A 23,055-nucleotide genomic window follows, 5' to 3' on the forward strand; every position below is an offset into this window, starting at 1 on the left:
TTATTAAACCAAATGGATATATCTTACTTTGGTGTTATCGTGTTAGATGGATTTATACAAGCAATCTAATATGCTGTGCATACTTTTTATTATTGTGCTTTTGCTTTTTTGCACATCTATTATAATTTTAATATTTATTTTTGTATTTTTTACTACAATTTTTGTTTTTAGGGTGATTCTGTCTTGAACTACAGATGAAAAATAGCCTATTGGCTAACTCTGGCGCATTTATAGTAGTGTTTAATAATGTGAACTGTCCCTATTAGATGAACTAATAACAATTTTTTTTTTTTTAAAAACTAACTGCACCAACTTTACTTTTGAGCAAACCCTGCATATTGCACTGACCTGCAACAGCACCATCTATTGGTTGATCTGAAGAGTTGCAGCAGAACCGTCACTATGCGTCACTGGTTGCTAAGAGCAACACAGTTCAAAATCACACATTTCATCGGGCAGCTCAATCTTTTAAGGTGAAGCTTAATGGTCTTTTTGAAAAGAAATTAATTACATTCAGTTTACAGCTCTCATATCGTCTGTATCTGGAAAAAACCTTATGGAGAACCCATCCGACCAGAGCAGCGACAGTGCTGTTCGTGCTGCGTTGACCGCTCAGTCTTTACTACAGAAATATGACCGCAGGGAACTGCAAGAACTGCTCAGCCTGACCTCCAGTAACTGGCTGCTCAGTGGTGAAGAACACAACCAGCCCGTGGATGCACCTCCAGGCATCATCAGACAAATGAGGAACATCTTAGCTCCCAACATAATCATTCTGGCTCCCGTTGACTCATGTTTGCCCCTGGATTACAAAGTGGTCCATCAGATCGTGAGGGAGCTGACTGTGGGAATATATGGTTTTAACCAAGTTCCTGTCATCAGTTTGGTGCCCAACTATGACCAGAGCTCCACGTGCCAGTTACCGCCAGCATATTACGATACAAAAGTCGGTCAGATACTAATAAACATAGATTATACCATGAAGGCTCTCTGGCACGGGAGTTACATTTCTAGAGAAAAACGCATGCGCTTCTCTGAGTTATGGAGATCTATCATGGCAGTGGATTCAGATGGTGTTCCTCAAACAAAGAAAGATGTGCTCGCAGAGTTCCTCAATGCAGGTGAGATATCAATTCTTTCAATCCAGGACAGTGTTATTCTAACCCCACTTTACAATAAGGCTCCATTTGTTAACAGTTAACATGAACTATATGAACAAAACTTCTTCAGCATTTATTCATCTTAGTTAATGTTAATGTATTGGCCGGCTCTTGCGTCAGCATCGCACGCATGTGTTGTTGTGCTCACGTGAACAGCGTCGGCCAATACTGTGCCGGCGTTCGTACGTAAACACGGAAGCTCTGCACTGCGTTCATTGCACTTTATAACATTTAAGTTGAACCACTGTAGTCACGTTGACTATTTTAACAATGTCTTTACTACTTCTCTAGACCTTGAATGTAGTAAATTCGTTGCTTTCTATGTGAGATAAAAAACCTCTCGGATTTCGTCAAAAAATGTCTTAAGTTGTGTTCCAAAGATGAACAAAGGTCCTGCGGGTTTTGTAACAGCACAAGGGTGAGTAATTAAAGGGTTAGTTCACCCAAAAATGAAAATTCTGTCATTAATTATTCACCCTCATGTCGTTCCACACCCGTAAGATCTTCGCTTGTCTGAGGAACACAAATTAAGATATTTTTGATAAAATCTGATGGGGCCTGCATCGCCAGCAATAACACTCCCTTTTTCAATACACAGAAAGCTACTAAAACATATTTAAAACATTCATGTGACTAAAGAGGTTTAACCTTAATATTATATAGTGACAAGAATACTTTTTGTGCGGCAAAAATAACAAAATAGCGACTTATCTGCACAATATCTAGTGATGAGCGATTTCAAAATGATGCTTCATGAAGCTTTGAAGATTTACGAATCATTTGTTTCGAATTAGTGGTTCAGAGCGCCGAAATCACATGATTTCAGTAAACGCGGCTTCGTTAGGTCATAAGTGTTTTGAAACTTCAATAGCTCACGTGACTCTGGCAGTTTGATACGCGCTCCAAAACACTGAATTGAAGCAAAAGATTTTAATGGAAAAAAAAACAACTATAATAGCATTGCGATGATAGTAAAATAACACTGATTTGTCTCACTAGGTTTAACAGACATCTCAGATGATCCATGTTATCAGGACATTTATAAGGAGAACATTGATGTAGACCCAACATATGAACCCAACAGTGCAGATGAGGAGAATCTCTTCTCACAATACTCAGAGAACATCCTGATCAAGTTGAGCGCCTACCTGACCTCTGTCCGCCAGCACCAAAATCTCTTTGTGTTTGAGGGGTCTCATAGCCTGTCTAATGTGGTCCGACTCACCGAGGACAGCATTGATCTGGCCACCTACCAGAGGCTACAGAAAAGGCTGTCGGACCAGATTATTCTGGTGAGAAAGCACCTTGAGAGGAATGCAGAAGTCTCCAGAGACCTTGCATACCTGAAACTCATCACATTCCTGGTGCCCTTGCTGATATCTTTAAGGAAAAAGATGCTGATTCCTAATCTGTCTCAAATGCTCCCGCCATTGTCAGGTTAGCATTTTCTTTTGATTGCTATCACTGCTGCGCCTCATAAATATGTGGATGCATTGACATTGGTTAACGAAAAAAAAATTTTTGCTTAAAGATGACAAGCTGAAAACAGAACGAGAAGTTCCTCCACACATTCTTGGACCAGAATTTGCCTGCAAGCACTTTCCACGAAAGCAAGATCAGTATTTTCACCTTCACGGAGGGATTGGATTTGATGTGGGGACTCCTCCTCTTGATGACATCACTGAGGAAATGAAGGTGAGAAATGAGTTTAGGGCAGCTTATAGAATCCCCTAGATTAAATAATAATAATAATAATTATTATTATTGTTATTATTATTATATTTAATTGTACATATTCTATATTAAATATAATAACAGTACATATATACACAGTACAGTCCAAAAGTTTGGAACCACTAAGATTTTTAATGTTTTTAAAAGAAGTTTCGTCTGCTCACCAAGGCTACATTTATTTAATTAAAAATACAGTAAAAACAGTAATATTGTGAAATATTATTACAATTTAAAATAACTCTTTTTTTATTTGAATATATTCGACAAAGTAATTTATTCTTGTGATGGCAAAGCTGAATTTTCAGCATCATTACTCCCGTCTTCAATGTCACATGATCTTTCAGAAATCATTCTAATATGCTGATCTGCTGCTCAAGAAACATTTAATGTGTACAATTGTACAAAATATTTGTGTACAATATTTTTTTTCAGGATTATTTGATGAATAGAAAATTCAAAAGAACAGTGTTTATCTGAAATCGATTCTTTTGTAACATTATAAATGTCTTTAATGCCAATTTGGATTGATTTAATGCATCCTTGCTGAATAAAAGTATTCATTTCTTTAATTTCTTTAAAAAAAAAATAAAAATAAAAATTCTTACTGACCCCAAACTTTTGAACGGTAGTGTATAATGCTACAGAAGCTTTGTATTTCAGATAAATGCTGTTCTTTTGAACTTTCTATTCATCAAGGAATCCTGAAAAAAAAAAAAAATTACACAACTGAAAATAACCATAAATGTTTCTTGAGCAGCAGATCATCATATTAGAATGATTTCTGAAGGATCATGTGACACTGAAGACTGGAGTAACAATGCTGAAAATTCAGCTTTGCATCACAGGAATAAATTAATTTGTCAAATATATTTAAATAGTACACAGTTATTTTAAATTGTAATAATATTTCACAATATTACTGTTTTTACTGTATTTTTAATTAAATAAATGTAGCCTTGGTGAGCAGACAAAACTTCTTTTAAAAACATTAAAAATCTTTATTTTTGGACTGTACTGTATATATATATATATATATATATATATATATATATATAATACTTAAAATATATCATTAAATTTATTATTATTACCTTGTAATATAAATGACAGCAAACTAAATGCGGAAGCTATTAGTTCACATAATAAAATGTTTTGGAATTTCTGGATTGTTAAACAGGGTTTTAGGGTATTAAATAAGTTGTTTACTATATTAAATTGATTTTATATATAGATTATTTTTTCTTTTTTGTATAGGTGGCTTTCAGAACTCTGCAGTCTCAAGCAGCCAGTTATCTTTACGAGTTGCTTCGTCAGGACTCCACTTACAAAACACAGTTTCCAATTCCACTCAGTGAGATTGAAGGGAAAAGGTCAGCACTACATTCATGTATTTACATATTCAATTATATACTGTACACCTAGAATGCTGATTTGCATGGCATCTAACTTACATTTGTGTTTTGCAGCTATAATGTCATCTCCATTGAGTTAGAATCGCTTTATCCCCAACAAAACATGGTTCAGTGGTGGGGGGCTTTAAACGCTTCCATCAAAAATCTCAAAGGGAAGAGACTGCCGTTGACGGACATTGAGCAACACGAGCAGTTCAAGAAAACATTTGGTTCTACAAAAGCTATAAAGTGCAAGGTGATAAATGACAATAAATTCATACTTAGGTTTCAGAGTACCTCCATGTACATGTACACCAAAATGTGTTTGTAACTCAGAACGTGGCATTTGGGCTGAAATCAGCAGCAGAGAGAGGACTGTGTGCAGCGTTTTACTCACTAAGTCGCAGGAACCCGGCATCCCACCTGCATGTTCTTGATGAGCAGGGTCTCTCTCTGCTTCATCACGCTGCAGCCAACAACCAATCACACATCATCCTTCAGCTTGCTGCAGCAGGAGTCAATCTCAACCAGACACGCAGTGAGAGATTCACTAACACAGGTCAGCACATTATCAGTCTCTACTAATGTGCAGCTGGATTTACAGGCCTTTAAAAGCTTGTAAACATTTCCACATATTCTTACAGTATGTTTCATTTTCTTCATTGGCAGGAAAACCAGGTGTTGGAGGTCCATTCATAGAAGGAGCGGGTAAGGGTACTGGAAACTCTAACCAATGCAACCAATACTACTACTACTACTACTACTAATAATTTTGTAAAATGTATAAAATATACATTTATATAGTAAACTGTATTAAGTGACATTTATCAAGGTCAGTTCATAAAGCAAAACAGATGCAACCAATCTAAAGATGCCATCTTTAATAATATAATATAATATAATATAATATAATATAATATAATATAATATAATATAATATAATATAATATAATATAATATAATATAATATAATATAATATAATATACTGCCCGGACGGAAAAAAAAAAAAAAAGTTGCTGTTTGGATATAAATAGGCAAATGCTTTAGAGTCTTTGATTGGATCATTATTGCAGTGATTATTATGTTTCTAGCATGTTATATATTTTGCAACAGTTCTTTTAAATCATTTTCCCCCTTTTAGGGCTCACAATAATAATAATTATTATTATGCTTTATTTATTAAGTGATAGCTCAAGATCACTTGAAATCGATGAAGTTTGTTATCAGTGATGTAAAACCTAGCAAGATGTGTGTAAAGATGCCATTGGTAACTTTTTTTTTCCCTTTTAGGGCTCACACCATTGCACCTTGCTGCACAATGTGGCTCCCTTGAATCCTTAAACTGTCTTCTAGCACTGCAAGCAGACTATAAACTAGTGGATAAGAGAGGCTGGATGGCTATTCATTTTGCAGCCTTTTACGGACAGGTGGCATGTATTCAGGCGCTATGCAGGAAAGACCCTACGTTATTGGAGATGAAGACCCCTGCTGAGTATGTGATATATTTGAGCAATTGATTGACTATAAATATATTTATGTATATATTTTAATGTATACACACTACTTTTCAAAAGTTTGTGGTCAGTAAGATTTTGTAATGTTTTTGAAAGAAGTCTCTTATGTTCACCAAGACTGATTTATTTGATCAACAATACAGTAAAAACAGTAATATTGTGAAATATTATTACAATTAAAAATAACTGTTTTTGATTTAATTATATATTTTAAAATATAAGTTATTCCTTTGATGGCAAAGCTGAATTTTCAGCATCATTACTCCAGTCTTCAGTGTCACATGATCCTTCAGAAATCATTCTAATATTCTGATTTGATACTCAAGAAACGTTTCTTAGTAGAAACCGTGATATGTTTCTTTTTTCAGGATTCTTTGATGAATAGAAGAATAGAAGTCACTTTTGATCAATTTATTGCATCCTTGTTGAATAAAGGAATTATTTTCTTTCAAAAACAATCTTACTGACAACAAACTAATAAACAGAAGTGTATGCATTAATTTAACAAAAGTTTCTTTCATCATAATAATCAGAAACATTTTTTTTTTTAAGATACATGATAATGGGTGTTTTACAGGTATGGTAGTTCACCACTCTTATTGTCAGCGACCTCTGGTTCACTGGAAGCTCTGGACGTCCTCTTGTCCATTGGGGCAAACTGGAAAGAGGAAGACAGCAAGGGAAATAACACAGTCCACCTTACAGCACTTTACTTTCACACAGATGTCCTTAGACACCTCATTCAGCTGAACTTGGATGGGCTTCCTGTGTGGAGGATTCTTGTCGGTATGGTATGATGTAGCAGATTTAAAATGTGTCTTCCAAATTTTTCACCAGTCATAACTATACTACTGTTAGATATGTATAATATCATCCTGAAAGCATTAAAGTCAGCATGAAATGGAAGTTTCTATAGTCCTTTCCTTCCTATTGTGATGTATATTCAGTGGAAATGGCTTCTCGAACAGGGAAAAATGTAGGGTGGGACTTGATTTTGTCAAATTGGGAATTGATTGGATGGTTGTGGTTTGCTATTGGACCTGCCCTCGTGCCAGTAAACACATTATCAGAGAATTGAAGAGATGATGTCGCTGCAAGAGGGAGGGAAGTTATTTTGATTAAAGATTACTAGGGCACATTAATTAAAAAAATAATGATGTGCACTGATAAATCATTTATTATAAATACTACAAGAATTGTCTATTTAGATTTCATGGTGACTTTAAATTTAATTTACAAAATACACTACAAATAAATATGAAAACGGCTCATTCCTTATTATTACCATATTCAACATTTTAGATAAATAGCAAATTATTTATTTAAATCTAATTTATTTAAGGTAATTAATTAAATTTAGTTTTTAAATTTGTTATTATGGTAATAATTTACCTGATCTCCATCTTTTTTTTTCTGCAGAAATGATCCAGAGTGAGGACTCCAGGCGGTTGGAGATGGCCCTCAGGTGTCTTGAGGCTCTTTGTGTAAACACTGAGTCCTCCTGTGAGGACATAATGGAAGCAGGTCATAGATATATATAGACTTGATAATCAAGTTCATTTCACCTTATTTTATACTATTTCTGATAGGCCTATTTAGTTTTGGATAGTTGTTGTTTTATGTTTAAGTCACTGCTAAATATTAGAACAATGGTTCTCAGCTACTATGTTATGGCCCCAAAATGGGTCAGATGTCTGTGTTGACTCAGGGTCTAACAATATATCATGTCACCATATTTTGCAACACAAATATGCGACAATATGAATCGTGGATATAGCGATATACTATGTATAATATGTATAGTTCACCCAAAATGAAAGTTTAGATGTAATTTAGCATTTACATTTGAGCTTTCATGTTTATTAATTATTAATAAATTAAAGATGAAATGCATTATTATATATTATATAATAAATACAATATTTAAAACCTTTTTAATGTATATAGTCAAGGACAGAGTGTAAGCATCTGAGTCTAACATAATTCTGTATTTTTAGCTAAGCAAAATCATGAATATTTCTATTTTAGTGTCACCTTTGCCCTGTGCATGAGGAGAAGGACCTAGTCCAAATAAATTTTTGTTGTTATATCAAATGTAGCATTTTAATGAACAGTACTTTTTGTTAATTGTTTACCGTATCAGTTAGAATTATATAAAAAAAATGTACCATTTTAAATCTATTTGGGCTTTGTTCATAATATCACGAGAGTATTGTATCGTGAGATCAGTATCGTGTATCGAACCGAATCGTGACATTAGTGTATTGTTACACCCCTCGTTCTGACATCAGGAGAAAAATAGCTCAATATATTAATAATAAATAATAAAATGCATTTTTTACCTTTGTAAGATCAACAATATTGGTACTGTTGGTTCTGAAGCAAAACCAGTTGAGAGCTACTAGCCTAGATTAGAAAATGTTAAGGCCAATTCACACTGCACCGATAGACACCGACCAATGGCAACAGACACTTTGTCGGGTTTTGTTGGATCAGTGTGTTACCTCTGTTGGTGTTGGACGGCACTTGGTTGAAGGTACTGCAATCTGGTGATTGTCCACATTGGTCGCCGTCTGTGGGTTCAGTGTGAATTGGCTTTTAGAAGAATGCATTACGTTTCTGTAACTGCACTGCAGGAGGTATTCCGGTGCTGGTGGGCCTCCTTTGTTCAGACAGACAGGTGGTGCAGTGCATGGCTACAGCTGTGCTGTGTCATATGTCAGAGAATGCAAAAGTCTGTGAAGATCTGGTGCATCATGGTGCCGTACCGGTGGTGATCAAGCTCCTCAGCGGCCGTCAGCCTGAGCTGCACTCTCGCTGTGCTGTTATACTAGCTGATCTGGCGGGACACAGGGAGCAGCACCAAAGCCTTATTGCTCAGCTGGTGAGCCAAGATACTTTTTATGCTATCTGTTCATATTTAAAGTTTCTAAACTTATAGACTGGAAGTGAAATATTTTGGAATAATAGTTTGAAATAATAAAGAAAAGTTTTTGAAAGAAGTCTCTTCTGCTCACCAAGGATGCATTTATGTGATCAAATATATAGTAAAAACAGAAATATTGTGAAATATTATTATATTTTAAAATAACTGATTTCTATTTTAATATATTTTAAAATGTAATTTATTCCTGTGATGCAAAGCTGAATTTTCAGCATCATTATTCCAGTCTTCAGTGTCACATGATCCTTCAGAAATCATTCTAATATGATGATTTGCTGTTCAAGAAACATTTCTTATTATTATCAATGTTGAAAACAGTTGTGCTACTTAATGTTTTTGTGGAAACCATGATAATCTACCATTTAAGGTTTGGAATAAGTAAGATTAAAAAAAAAAAAAGAAATAGAAATTAATACTTTTATTCAACAAAGACGCAATACATTGATTCAAGTGACAGACATTTAGAATATTACAAAAGATTTCTATTTGAAATAAATGCTGTTTTTTCAACTTTCTATTTATCAAAGAGAATCATTAAAAAAGTATCACAAAAATATAAAGCAGCAAAAACTGTTTTCAACATAGATAATTATAAGAAACATTATTAATAATTGAGTACCAATAATAATTGATAATAACTGCAAATCAGCATATTAGAATGATTTCTGCAGGATCATGTGACACTAAAAACTGGAGTTATGATGCTGAAAATTCTGCTTTGCCATCACAGGAATAAATTACATTTTAAAAATAATAAATTCAGATTAAAAAACATTAAAAATAGTAATTATTCCAAACATTTCAACACCACATGTTTTTGTTTGTTTTTAATGAAATACTCAAATTTTTTTGTAGGGTGGGGTGACCCTAGTGGTGAAGCTCCTGACCTCTGACCTCCAAGATGTGCTAGTAAATGCTGTCAGGTGCATCCGTACTCTATGCGTCAGAAGCCCATGCAACCAAACTGCTGTTGCACAAGCTGGAGGAGTTCCACATCTCGTCGAATTCCTATCTGTGAACTCTGGTACTGTTTACCTTCTGGGAAATATTCAGTAATAGAAGAGAATGAAATAATAGATCATTAAAAAATTGAAAAAAATCCTGTCTTTTTTTTTTTTTTTTTTACTCATGTTGTTTTTTTCTGTGGAACACAAAGGAGAAAATCTAAAATCAATTGTCTTCAGATTAAATGTGTTTTTTTTCTGACAGAAGTACTACAGGAAGAGGCTTGTTTGGCCCTTGCAGAGCTGGCTCGGGGTCACAGGGAGAACCAGGAGCTCATATGTGAGACAGGAGCGGTCGATGCACTGGTGCAAGCCCTGCGAGAGAGGAAGATACCTGTTAAGGTCAAGGCGGCCACAGCGCTTGAATCTATAGCCAGTCACAATCCTGCCATACAGCAGTGCTTCCTCAGGCAATCGGCTGCTAACTATCTTTTACAACTTTTAAAGGTAAAGTAATTGCAGTGTTAGCACTCTTTTTAAAACTTTATTGCACAATGTTGCCTCTGGGTAACTAAGCCGGTTCATAAATAAAACATTAGTAATGCAGGGATGACTTAGAATAAATTAATATAAAGCTGTTCTTTTCTTTTTGTTTGGTAATGGTGCATTTTTTTGTTCTGGAAAACTGTCATGAATTTTTTTTCCCCTCAAAATGTGATTTAAATTCATTAGTCCATAAATTATTCAGAGTCAAAAAAAATTATTCAGTGAGGAATTATGAATTGCTTTAATGTTTTTGTTACTTAGGAGGAACATTTTGCAACAATGAAATTGATATGGATTTAGCCACTACAGACTATATTGTGCATAGTTTTTACTAAATTACTTGAGTTAGTATTAACTCAACTTAACATTTAAAAAGTTATTAAAAAGTTAAGCTACGGGCCTATTCTATTAGATTCTGTCATACAGATATTACATTAATATTTAGTACAATAAAATTATTTAATAGGTTTGTTTTTATTAGTATTCTAATATCAGAATATTGTACAATCACTAACAATATTTTAAATAATATTAATAAATTTATTAGAATAATATAATAAACAAAACTCTTTGAATAGTTTTCTATTTATTAAATAAAGTTTTTGATTTTATGGAATAAAAGTATAATTTGAATAAAATATTATATTTGAAAAACAACAACATTGCTTTCATGATTGAATTACATCTACAAATGTTAACCCTGTAAAGCCTGACATATAAAATAATATTTAGAAAAATCAAATTTTTAAATGGAAGTTTATTGAAACTTGAAAGGAAATCTTAAAACAAATTGCATATGTGTTTTTTGTTGAGGATCATATTTGATATATCAGGCTATAGTACATATATAGGATGATATAGTGAGAATATGGAGCTCATATTTGTGAAGGGAAAAAAACATCTCAATTTTATTCAGAAAACTGACTGACATTTGGTGCAGTTACTGATATTTATATGGCCAAAAAGTAAGAAGAAATGTTGCTACTTTGTAATGCTAATCAATGAGATCACTATAATCATATAGCAGACCACATACATAAAATGCATAAAAATATCAGTTGTCACTCTATATCTCCCAATAAATGTATAAGATGATTAAATGCTTAGTTTCATGAACAAAGCACTTTAGTTTTTATTGTGGGGGCAAAACATATAAAGCAATCCAATGCGATGTTGATTGACAGATGTACAAATAAACGTTCCTCAAAAGCATGTTTTATAAAAATCTTTTCTAAAAAATGATGGATGGATAATTAAGTAAACCAAAGTTGCTTAAATGAGTCCAATATGTGTTCATCTTGAAATATTAAAGTTATTCTCACAAAAAGATTTCACAGCAAAAAGAAGCAGGACATTTTTAGAATTACACCAAAAGGCATATACTTGCTAAAAATACGTTTTTCCAGCACAGTTTTGATCATGTTAGATAATTTAGAAGCCTTAGAAATGTGCACATCAAATATGACACAGGAGGCTTTAGTTTTTAGGGTTAAATTGGCCAAATTTAGCCAAAAGGCCATATTTTTTGTTAAACTACCTGTATGGTTCTAGATAACTTACATTTACATTAATTCATTTAGCAGATGATTTTATCCAAAGCGACATACAAAAGAGAAACAAAAGCAATTGTTAAAAAGCCAACAATATCCATAATATAGGCCTACTTAAATGACAGATCGGTTCTCGTATTGCATAAAGCCGCAAGTCAACCCCTGGCACAGTAAACTCTTTCTGAACTTCACCCTGTGTTCAGGTGTTCCAGCTGGACGTGAGGGAACAGGGTGCAAGGTCTCTGTGGGCCCTGGCCGGGCAAACTCTGAAGCAACAGAAACTCATGGCAGAGAAGATGGGCTACCCTGTCATCCTTGACCTTCTTCTGTCCTCTTCAGACAAAATGCAATACGTGGGTAAGGCCAGATACAAATTGGTCTCATTATACACCGTCCCAAAAGACATCACCCAGTTCCATCCAACCAATCAGTCACCCATAAATGTAAGTAACACTCTCGCTGCAAAGCTGTCGTCCAGACAGAAGAAGCACCAAATGCAATAAAAACAGCTTCCCATTGACTACGTGTTGACAGGCACTGGATAAACTGAGCAGATTGACTGCCTGAGCTTCTCCCTGTCACTGACAGAACAGGTCCGGTCCAGCGGGTAAGCGGCCAGCACTTCCTGTCTTGAGACATCACCGATCTGTTAGACTCATAAGACAGGAAGGCATGCAAGTGGAATGTTATTCCCCCAGTGGGTTTCTCCGTAAACATTGCTTACAAGAGTGGCCCCGTCTCTTGTATTGCTATTAGTGTTAAGCTATGACCCCATTACAGGCTGTGATTCCAAAACGACACTGTATTCCAAGAGTGCTTCCTTTTCAGTCAGGTGTCTGGATCGCGTCTCCTCTGGATCGTCTGTTAAAACATTTTGTCAGACAGATGTTCCCTTAAAAATTTTTTCAGACAGAACTGTCCGCACCTTCATATCGTTACAGATTTGGAACAAATTATCCACCCCCTGGAGAATGTTATCTTCACGTATTTTGGGGCAGTCGTGGCCTAATGGCAAGAGACTCTGACTGGTAACTCGAAGGTTGCGGGTTTGATTCTCAATAGTGGCAGGAAATGACTGAGGTGCCCTTGAGCAAGCACCTAACCCCCAATCGCTCCCTGGGCGCAACAGCAAAAAATGGCTGCCCACTGCTCTGAGTTTGTGTCTGCGGTTTGCAGTGTGTTCACTACTCCGAATGTGTGTGCACTAACTAGATGGGTCAAATGCAGAGGACAAATTCAGAGTATGGGTTTCCATACTTGGCTTTCACTTTATTTCATTGTTTCACAGGGTGCAGAGCGGCAATAGCACTTATCCGAGATAGTCGTACCCATCAGGATGGCTTTTGCAGGGAGTACGGGGTGCCGCCTTTGGTGCGTTTGCTTCGAGGGTCACGAACAGCACTGAAGACCCTGCTCAGTGTCATTAAAGCCTTGGGTTGTTTGTGCATTGGTACTATCTCACACTTCTTCCATTGTTTTGTTTTTTTGGGTGTAAAAGGCTTTGTGTTATAGTGCAAATGATAAAACGTTTGTTTTGTGGTTGCAGGAGTGGCGCTCACTAATAATAAAAATAGTCAAAAGATTATTTACAGAGAAAAGGCCATTCCTACATTATCAGAGCTTTTAAAATCCCATGAATCTCCAGAGGTGAAGGTAAGAATTCACTTCAAATTGTTTCCTACCCATCAACCTCAACAAGAAGTGACATCATTGTGTTTTTAAAACACATTAGGTACAAGTGGCTCAGACTCTCGCCTGTGTGCTGATGGGGAACCAAAAATTCCAGAGGGAATTTTGGGAACAAGAGGACTTCTCTTATGAAATTGTTCTGGAGCTCCTGAGGGATGAAAATAAAGTAATTCAAATTTTGTACCACTTGGTTATAAACTTGGTTTAAAATATTCCACCTTGCTTATTCGATGCCAGTGATGTACTAAACGTATTAGGGCTGCAACGATTAATCGTGATTAATTGTTTGCAAAATAAAAGTCTGTGTTTACGTAATATATACAGCTATGGAAAAAATTAAGAGACCACCTCAAGTTCGGAAATCAATGTTAAGTGGTCTCTTAATTTTTTTCATGTGTGTCATATGTATGTGTGTTCTGTGTATAATAATTATGTATATATAAATACACACACATGCAGGTATAAAGTTTAGAAATATATGCATGTATTATAAATATATATATTTATATATATTTTATATTACATATAAACAAATATTTTATATATAAATATAAAATTTTTCTTAAATATATACATGAATGTGTGTGTATTTATATATACATAATTATTATACAAAGAACACATATATATTACGTAAACACAGACTTTTACTTTTTTAATCGCGATTAATCGTTGCAGCCCTAAAACTTATTTGTCTAAATGAACTGCTTAGCAAGTCTTTTCTTTCAGAACATTTGTCTGGATGCGGGACATGCATTATCCCTGTTTGCATACAACAACAAAGCACAACAGAAGGCAATTCGACAAATGGGAGGAATTCCAATGAAGATATATGAGAATTTTTTGAATTCCGACAATGAGACAGAAAGAGCAAAAGCTGCTTTTCAGGTAGTCAGAAGATACACAATTTAACCACAATATATATATATAAAGTATTAAATACATTTTACATCATAACAATTGTTTTGTTTTTCAAACTTTAATTAATGTGATCTCAGACATTGTATGTTCTCAAGAAAACCTTATTTACCATAGTAGAAAACTTTTAATGAACACCTGTAAAGGGCTAGAAAAACAGGTAATTTAATATAAATCTTTTGTTTGACAGATAGTTGTGTTAGCCAGGGTAATTAGTGGGTCAGATGAAGTGAATTTGACTGCAAGGGGAGTCACTGATCTTGTTGAATTATTGCAATCTGACCAAACGACCACTGTGGTCATTGCAGGTAAGAGGACTTGCTTATAAAACATAATGCAAAGATGCAATGTTTAGTGTTATGTACAGCACTGTTCAAAAGTTTGGTTTCATTAAGATTTTTTGAAAGAAATTAATACCTTTACTCAGAAAGGAAGCATTAAATTGATCAAAAGTGACAGTAAAGATGTTTATAATGTTACAAAATATTGCCATTTCTAATAAATAAATGAATAAAAGTATCATGGTTTTCACAATAATATTAAGCAGCACAACTGTTTTCAACAATTCTAATAAGAAATGTTTCTTGAGCAGCAAGTCAGCATATTAGAATGATTTCTGAAGGATCATGTGACACTGAAGACTGGAGTAATGATGCTGAAAATTCAGCTTTGCCAACACAGAGATAAACTACATTTTAAAGTATATTTAAATAGATTTATTGTAATAATATATCATGATATTACTGTTTTTGCTGTGTTTTTGATCAAATTAATGCAGCCTTGGTGAGCATAAGAGACTTCTTTCAAAGCCATTAAAAAAAAAAAAAAGTCAGAGACCAAACTTTTAAATGATATCAATAAAATGAGAAAATAATCTTGTGTAATGGTCCATCTTGTCTTATTCCAGCACAACTTCTTGCTAGTTTGGCTCACATAAGAGCAGGTACTACTGATGCGATTGTCACCATGGGTGCTATAGAGCATCTCTCTGCTCATCTGGACTCAGAGGATGGAGAGGTAGATAGTGTTTAATCAGTTTATGTAAATTCAGTGTTACCCAATCAATAAGAATAAGGATTTTAAAACTAAAATAATATACTTTGTTTCTACCTACATTTTAGGTTCGAACAGCTTGTGCAAGTGCTCTGGGTTACCTGACCTCCAATCGCTTTGCTCATCGACAGCTTCTGGCAAAATGTAGAAAAAACCCTCACATATATGACCTCCTAAAGAAGAATTTAGCACAAGATGCCAGAATATCGCAATTCTTTACAGCAGAGTTTGAAAGACAGAGAAGAATAGGGTTTCCGTCCCTCAGGTGCTTTAAATTTCAACAGGAAGTCACTGAATATGAGGCCTTTGATAATTCACAAGCATAATTTGTTTTCTTTCTGGTTTCTCCATTGCAGTTTGGAGATAAATGGTGGCCCTCCTGTGCCTCACCGTGATAATAAAGGTATTTCAATTGATTTGTGTATGACAGAGAAAAACTGTGATCCTGGCTAAAGCGAAGAGGAATATATCTCACATACAGCTGTTTGCGCTATGCTATTTCTCACCAGGACTGTCGAAGAGACTGAATGCTAGGTGTAGTCGGTCAGCAGTCGGTAAGAGAGAAACACCAGCTCCTTCGCCGCACCATATAAGACAGAGGGCCAGAACCGCAAACCCCAGAGTCAGAACGGGACAGACGTCCTGCCACAGTACCTAACCACTGAAGTTAAATGAAAGGCCATGAACTGTGGCACAGCCATTCACACCAAAAGGTGATGGAAGAGAAATAACATTGTAAGCTTTTAAAAAAAAAAAAAAAAAAAAAAAAGCATATGCAAAAAAAGAAACATTTATATTTCTTTAAATAAACAGTCATTTATTAATAAGATGCAAATTAAGAACACAATGTCAAGAGTTTATCCTTAGTTTTAATGGTGGTACTTTGATTGCAGCATCTTTAACTTCTGAAGTGATGTCTAATCCAAGTGGTGCCCTAAAAATAAATTAAAAATTTCATTATGTCAGAACACACACTATCATATAAAATAGGGTCCAAAAACTGAAAATGTTTCAATTGCGCATTTTTGATTATATATATATTTGAGTGAAAGTTTTAATGAATATTTTATAAGTATAGTCTTTTAAATCAATTTTAGAAATTCTCAGTACATAGTATAGTATATAGTATGGATAAAATTACAAAAACCCTAACAAGAGGTTTGTTCAAAACTTTTAAAGTAAACACAAATTGCAGTTTTATTTCTGTAATTTAATATATTTTTGAGTAAAATATGATATTTAATGAGAAAAATATAAGGAATTTTATCCTAGTGGTCTTTACATTCTAGAATGAACCCAGGTGGTTAAAAAAATAGGCAGAGCAATTTATTACATTTTCATTGAAGTATAAAGAATTTTTCTTTTTTTTTTTTTTTTACTTGGAAATTATATAAACTGTTAAATCATGCTCAACAAGACAAGAAACATAAATTATTACAATTTAATAACTAACAAAACGTACTTGGGTTCATATTTGACCTCTTCGGTATGGGACATGATCCCCTTTCCTTGCTTAAGTCTCTCTATGCCATTCCTAAGAACAATAGTGTGGAACAAAAGTCAGTGTCTTATGCATGTAATCGAGACTGTAAGGCAATGTGCACCAGTGTTATCACCTTACCATGCAATCATGACTCCATTATCAGTGCAGAGCTTTGAAGGAGGGCAAAGTAGATGCAGCCCAGTGGCATCTGTGACGATTTTCAGAATCTGTCTGATGTATTCATTACTTGCTACTCCTCCTGAAACAACCTAGAGAGGTGCACAAGAGGAAGAGTTGAATTTTTGGTAGGAGTAGAAAGGCTGGATTGGAATTTTGGAACCAAATCTCAATCCACCGCAGGCTTTCATTGGTTGAAGTTTTTAAAAATTATAAAATGGTCAAGTGAAGCTAGAGTTAATTTTAAAGAGGACATATGTTTTTTTTATATACATTTTTTCAGCTTTCTTTTGTGTGTAATGTTGCTATTTGAGCATAAAAATTACAAAGCAAAAAAGTCAACTCCTAAGGGAGTTATTCTTTCAATCAGTAAGTTTTCTTCCGGGAACGTTGACGTCACAATATTCCTAATTTAAATAATTTCCACCCAAGGCATATTGAAAAAAAGAAAAAAAAGAGTGAGGCCTGGTTGAATTGCGTTAGTAATGTTTTGAAACCTCGCCATTATGGTAAGGGGCATGACATTTCTGAAATCACACTAGTCTAGCTGACCAATCAGAGCACTTTTCAGAAGGAGGGGCTTCATATAGTGACTTGAACTAAACTGACTGTTACTGACAGACTGGGAAGAGAGGTGCTGCAACAATGTAAAATATAATGTTTAAAGCTTAAAACCCCATTCTAGTAGACCCAAATACAAAATCAAGACTTTGTAAAAGAGCATAATATGGCCTCTTTAATATTAAATGCCACAACCAAGTCCTGGGTTTCTGTAAACTTACCAGAGTTGGACTGTGCTGTGGTAGAAGACCTTTGGATTTACAGAACAAAATGGCACGATGTGTTCGTTTGGCTATATGAGATGCCACGGTGTGTTGTGAGGCTGCGGCGATGTCTTTAACACATGATAATAACTGTCCTGTTTCAACACCTGAGGAAACATAACATTGTCTTACAGTTAATATAATAATTATTGTAATAATTGTATTGCATCTCCATTCAAATGTCAATAAAAACCTAGTGAGCTGCCTACCTAGGCAGTATTTTAAGCATCATAGCTGCTACTACAGATACAAGCGAGGTTTCCAAACAGTAGATATTGTCTAATCATTCCAAATTCCAGTGGAGGATTAAGAAGGGAATCCCATAATGCACTGACTGTGACAAGCTGGCGGATAGAGCAAGAGACATTTGAATTGTAAATATATATAATTCATTTATACAGAAAAAAGCTAGCTTTGAAAGCATGATATCCCATCCTCCCTTCAGAGCATCTCCCTTCTCCAAAACACATGAACGCACACAGCCAGAGTCTGCAAAGCATCACTAGAGATGGCTTTAAATTACCTCATGTCCGGAGGGATGGAAATACATATGTTTACAGGCAGGTAGGACATCGTATCATTGCATTTGGACCAGAGACTTCCACATAAGATACATTTTTTAATATTTAGACAACTTCTAGTATTGATTGCTGTCAGGATGTGAAGAGAGTATAACAAAAAAAAATGATAAAAAAAATGTCCTACCCTACCTTTAAAATGCAGCTGTCTATGTAGGCAGCTCACTAGGTTTAGGAAAAGAACCTGTTCTGTTGTTTAAAATAAACAGATAAAGTACCTTCTTCTCTCTCTTTTTTCCTTATTGCCATTGTCACCTGGTTTCGCAAACCAGCAAAAGAGAAATTGCAGTCGTAGATCTGCCCCATCGGTGACTTAAAATGGAATGCGAGTCGATTCCCCTCTTTCGCCAGAAGCTCTATGGCTTGTCCGCCACTCAAAGTCGAACACTCTGGGTGATTCCTAAGAGAAAGACTTCTAGCAATCTATCATTAAAAAAGGAAAGATAAACAGTTAATATGACAAACACAGCTTTCCTTGTATTTGATTATGAAGTGATATCCTGATACCTTATCTAAAGCGTCCCCAGCAGCTACATCCAATGTTTGCCCCAGAAGAAGAAACTCATCGATTTCTTTGGCCAATGCAAGAAGAGTATGACCCCCAGAGACAAGGAGCACGAGAAAAGGGAAGTCTACAGGGTGCAGCATTCTTACAGTAAGGGCATGGGCCTCCATATGGTGTATAGGGATGAACGGCTTTTCATGTAGTCTCACAAACTTCAGACTGAATTCCAAGCCGATCCCGAGGCTGAGGGAGAGACCAGGCTTTACTGTTGTGGCCACAGCTGTGAGTTCATTGGGTTCAATGCCACTTCTGTCTAAGGCCTCCTGGACAACTCTACAGATGTTTTCTCTGTGTAGGTGTTGGGCCACAGTTGGGATAATTCCACCCGTACTGTAAGAGAACAAATCAAATCGAGGATTACTCATCAAATGCAGCAATAATACTGCAGTAATAACATCATTTTTATTCTGTTTCAAATTTTTGTGTATTTTGTGTATATAAAAATAGTATATTTTAAGCATATTTCAATCCCTCTTTAGCTTTTTTTTTTCAGTTCAGTTATATAATCCTAACCTAAACATTGCCTGTCATTTATGAGAAAACTATTATAAAAGCAAAAGTATGCTGATATCTTTGTTTGCATGATAGAATTCACAAAAAAATATTCTAATTAATGAGGTTTTTGTATACTAAGTATATCAAAACCTCGCAACTTCCAGAATGAAAAAAGTACTTTCCAAGTGTTTCTCCCTCACACACAGGTTTGTTTTTGTGGGGACATTCCTTAGGTATAATGGTTTTTATACTGTACAAACCTTATTTTCAATCCCCCTACACTACCCCTACTCCTAAACCTACCCATTACAGGAAACTGCACATTTTTACTTTCTCATAAAACACGGGCACACGCGCACACACACACGCACGTTTGTTTTTTGTGAATTGTGGGGACTTTCCATAGGCCGCAATGCTTTTTATACTGTACAAACCGTACTTTCTATCCCCCTAACCTACCCCTAACCCTAAACCTAACCATCACAGGAAACTGTGCACACCTTTATTTTCTCACAAAAACATAATTTAGTATTTTTATTAATTAATTTACATTGTGGGGACCGGTGGCTGTTTAGGTATACCTAATATACCTAAACAAAGTGAAATAATTGAAAAAAAGTTTAAGTACTAAAATCACTCACACTACAATTATTAACAGAAAAAATAAATTAAATCTTAATAAAAAATATTAAAAAACAACCAAAAACTAATAAAAATGACAAAAAAATTTATAAAATTACTAAAACTTGAACTAAAATTAAAATGAAAACTGTAAATATAAAAAAGGCAATTCCCAAAATATTACACACTAAAATAATATATAAATAATACTATAATAACACTGTTTGCAGTATAGTGCACAAGTCATATGGACCACTTTTATGATGTTTTTGTCCTTTTTGAAGCTTAGGAACATTGTGATTTTGAATAAATAACTACAGAATGTCCTTTTTGAGTGAACTGCTTCATTGAAAACATGGTAAGTCAAGTGTTAATGTCTCAACTGAGGTTATTTATGAATGAAGTTAGTGACTATACTTACTCCAGGTGTGTCTGTTTCTGAGAATGCAGAGATTCCCCCAAAATTATTCCAGTCTCGTCCAGCACAGCCGCCCCAGTCTCATCGCAGCTCGTCTCAATCCCCAAAACTATTCTAGGGCGCACTACAGTGAAGGCTCTTATCGACGTGCAGCGCTTCATCCAGCAACGAACAGGTCCATTCAAAACACAAGGAAACATTCTGGCAATTCACTGGTCTCTTTAACTCGACAACAACCAGAACTATCACATACGATTCAACAATCTAAGTATCTCAGAAACACTTCTAAACTGATATTTTCTTGTAAAAGTTCATTCATGACCCTGTATGAAACAAGACGTTACATATAAATATGTCCTACTCACAACAAGCGAAGTTGGGTTCCGTTAGTTTTTCTTTAAACTGCAAATTATAAATTCAGTATAGAAAAAATGTGTCTATGGTTTATATACAAATAAATTAATAAATATAAGTAATTCAACTATGATATTATTATTTTGTATAAATACAAATTTAGGAACAACACAGGAACCATTATAGAGTGCTTGTTTCCAGTGGGCTAATAATACAGGAGGGAAGAAGACTCACATGGGAATGATATTTTTCACTGAATTAGATGAATCCTTCACACTTTAGCTGACATGAAATAGTATGTTTGACTATTTTCAACTTTTATTTGATATTTAACGCTCATTGCTTCCTTCAAATAAGGTAATGGTCTGCCAAGTCCACGTGTATGTCTGAATTCAAATTCATTAATGTGTTGTTTTGGGTAGTTGACATATCGGGCAAATTTTTAGTAAACACAAATATTAATTTAAGTCTTGATGTTGAGTTATATATATATATATATATATATATATATATATATATATATATATATATATATATATATATATATATATATATATATGGGGGTTGGGGTTTTCAGGTGTTTTATAGGGTTACAAATGTATTAAATTATTAAAATTTATTGTCAATATATTAAAAGTTTCCTGTTTTATATATATATATATATATATATATATATATATATATATATATATATATGAGGACATTTTGAGTCTTGAGTTTCGCACTTTAACTGTCACATTCTACTTCTACAGATGACAATTCATTAAATGATAAGAACAAGATGGAACCACAAGCCAAACGGAGGAAAGAAATGGACAAATGTGACACTTGGGATGTTCTTCCTGTTCTCTCTGATGAGAAATCTCGGGACACTGAATTGTTGCCGGCCTACGCTGCGCCCATCATCGAGAAAAGAGAAGCATCTCGCTTGGTCAAAGATCTTTCCCTGATCTACCCTCTACCTGGTTTGCAGCACATTAAAAGAGTGAGGGCTTGCAAAGACAAAAGCAGCCCTCATCCTTTAGAGGTCATTGTGTGCTTGGCCAGGGATGTGGCCAAAGGAGTTATGCTTGCCGATCTGCTTCGCTCACAGTCTTTTGACTCCAGTGGTTTAGGGGAACCTTTCCTTGTTGAAATACCCGCCAATCCTCCACTGACCAGACCACAGTTTGAAAAAGCTAGTAAACACTGGCCTACGTCATTTCATGAGGACAAACAAGTGACGTCTGCTCTGAAAGGCCAGTTATTCACTGCCGATCAGAAAGCTAAAATGCAAGACTACATGACGGCAGCTGTCCGGGCTGCAAAATCGGGTCGGGAGATGGGAATGGATGCGGTGGGCGCCGTGATTGTCGACCCAGAATCTGAGCAGGTTGTTGCAGTGGGTCATGACTGTAAGCGTGGAGCTCATCCACTCCATCACGCAGTCATGGTCTGTATTGATCTTGTGGCCTGTGGGCAAGGAGGAGGTGCCTACAATTACAAGAAATATCCAGCATGTCAATTTAGCAGCTCTGAGTCCTTTAGGAATGGTTGCAATTTGAAAGAAACTGGTCAGCCTTACATCTGCACCGGATATGACCTTTACGTCACTCGAGAGCCCTGTGTGATGTGTGCAATGGCTTTGGTCCACTCAAGAATCAACAGAGTGTTTTATGGAGCGCCCTCTGCAGATGGTGCCTTGGGAACCAAGTATAAAATTCATTGCCAAAAAGATTTAAATCATCGCTTTGAAGTGTTCAAAGGGGTGATGCTAAATGCATGTGAGGCTTTACAAAAAAAGTAATATTTTTTTTATAAGTTGTTCTTAAGAGACAATATAAAATTGACATTTTAGTTTTTAGTTTTGTAACTCCAGCAAATAATTATTTGTTTTAATAGGTTGATAATACATATTTTGGAAATAAAATTGGATTGTTGTCTACTTTTAAATATTGTGTATCTTTTATCAGACCAAGGCATATCTTAAAGGGTTAGTTCACCCAAAAATGGAAATTTTTGTCATTTATTACTCACCCTCATGCCGTTCCACACCCGTAAGACCTTCATTAATCTTAAGAACACAAATTAAGATATTGTAGTTGAAATCCGATGGC

The 23,055-nt window shown here is 35.1% G+C and overlaps 3 protein-coding genes across 4 annotated transcripts; 2 read left to right on the forward strand and 1 right to left on the reverse strand.

Annotated features, from left to right (window-relative positions):
- Positions 1–556: 556 nt before the first annotated feature.
- On the forward strand, positions 557–16,161 carry ankar (ankyrin and armadillo repeat containing). The gene is made up of 23 exons (XM_067410263.1): positions 557–1,121; positions 2,160–2,597; positions 2,692–2,855; positions 4,149–4,264; positions 4,361–4,541; positions 4,622–4,844; positions 4,955–4,993; positions 5,577–5,778; positions 6,378–6,586; positions 7,220–7,324; positions 8,437–8,684; positions 9,600–9,768; positions 9,954–10,195; positions 11,988–12,141; positions 13,073–13,234; positions 13,331–13,437; positions 13,517–13,639; positions 14,203–14,361; positions 14,582–14,699; positions 15,299–15,408; positions 15,513–15,709; positions 15,801–15,847; positions 15,954–16,161. Exons 1-23 carry the CDS (start codon positions 557–559, stop codon positions 16,100–16,102), a joined length of 4,227 nt encoding a protein of 1,408 aa, XP_067266364.1. The 3' UTR covers positions 16,103–16,161.
- A 79-nt stretch (positions 16,162–16,240) lies between these two features.
- Positions 16,241–20,936, reverse strand: osgepl1 (O-sialoglycoprotein endopeptidase-like 1). Its single transcript, XM_067409430.1, has 7 exons — positions 20,609–20,936; positions 19,014–19,401; positions 18,725–18,929; positions 17,887–18,035; positions 17,066–17,196; positions 16,907–16,978; positions 16,241–16,378 (listed from the first exon to the last, which is right to left on the reverse strand). Exons 1-7 carry the CDS (start codon positions 20,803–20,805, stop codon positions 16,294–16,296), a joined length of 1,227 nt encoding a protein of 408 aa, XP_067265531.1. The 5' UTR covers positions 20,806–20,936; the 3' UTR covers positions 16,241–16,293.
- A 239-nt stretch (positions 20,937–21,175) lies between these two features.
- adat3 (adenosine deaminase tRNA specific 3) lies at positions 21,176–22,813 on the forward strand. 2 transcript variants are annotated; one of them, XM_067409431.1, is made up of 2 exons: positions 21,176–21,316; positions 21,712–22,813. In XM_067409431.1, exon 2 carries the CDS (start codon positions 21,741–21,743, stop codon positions 22,743–22,745), a length of 1,005 nt encoding a protein of 334 aa, XP_067265532.1. In that variant the 5' UTR covers positions 21,176–21,316; positions 21,712–21,740; the 3' UTR covers positions 22,746–22,813. The 2 variants fall into 2 exon arrangements, with proteins under 2 accessions (XP_067265532.1, XP_067265533.1); XM_067409432.1 differs by having other exon boundaries at positions 21,176–21,254.
- Positions 22,814–23,055: the final 242 nt, after the last annotated feature.

This window comes from Chanodichthys erythropterus, chromosome 14, assembly GCF_024489055.1.
Source record: "Chanodichthys erythropterus isolate Z2021 chromosome 14, ASM2448905v1, whole genome shotgun sequence".
NCBI classification, from domain to species: domain Eukaryota; kingdom Metazoa; phylum Chordata; class Actinopteri; order Cypriniformes; family Xenocyprididae; genus Chanodichthys; species Chanodichthys erythropterus.

What these genes read in the sequence shown, in the direction of transcription:
- adat3 (XM_067409431.1), top strand. Translation starts at nt 21,741, where the DNA reads ATGGAACCACAAGCCAAACGGAGGAAAGAAATGGACAAATGTGACACT.
- ankar (XM_067410263.1), top strand. Translation starts at nt 557, where the DNA reads ATGGAGAACCCATCCGACCAGAGCAGCGACAGTGCTGTTCGTGCTGCG. An exon ending in TGAGGACATAATGGAAGCAG is followed by an intron (nt 7,325 to 8,436) that starts GTCATAGATATA and finishes ACTGCACTGCAG; the next exon opens with GAGGTATTCCGGTGCTGGTG. An exon ending in ATGAATCTCCAGAGGTGAAG is followed by an intron (nt 13,438 to 13,516) that starts GTAAGAATTCAC and finishes AAAACACATTAG; the next exon opens with GTACAAGTGGCTCAGACTCT.
- osgepl1 (XM_067409430.1), bottom strand. Translation starts at nt 20,805, where the DNA reads ATGTTTCCTTGTGTTTTGAATGGACCTGTTCGTTGCTGGATGAAGCGC. An exon ending in CAGAAACAGACACACCTGGA is followed by an intron (nt 19,402 to 20,608) that starts GTAAGTATAGTC and finishes GTTCTCTTACAG; the next exon opens with TACGGGTGGAATTATCCCAA. An exon ending in AATGGAGTCATGATTGCATG is followed by an intron (nt 16,979 to 17,065) that starts GTAAGGTGATAA and finishes TATTGTTCTTAG; the next exon opens with GAATGGCATAGAGAGACTTA.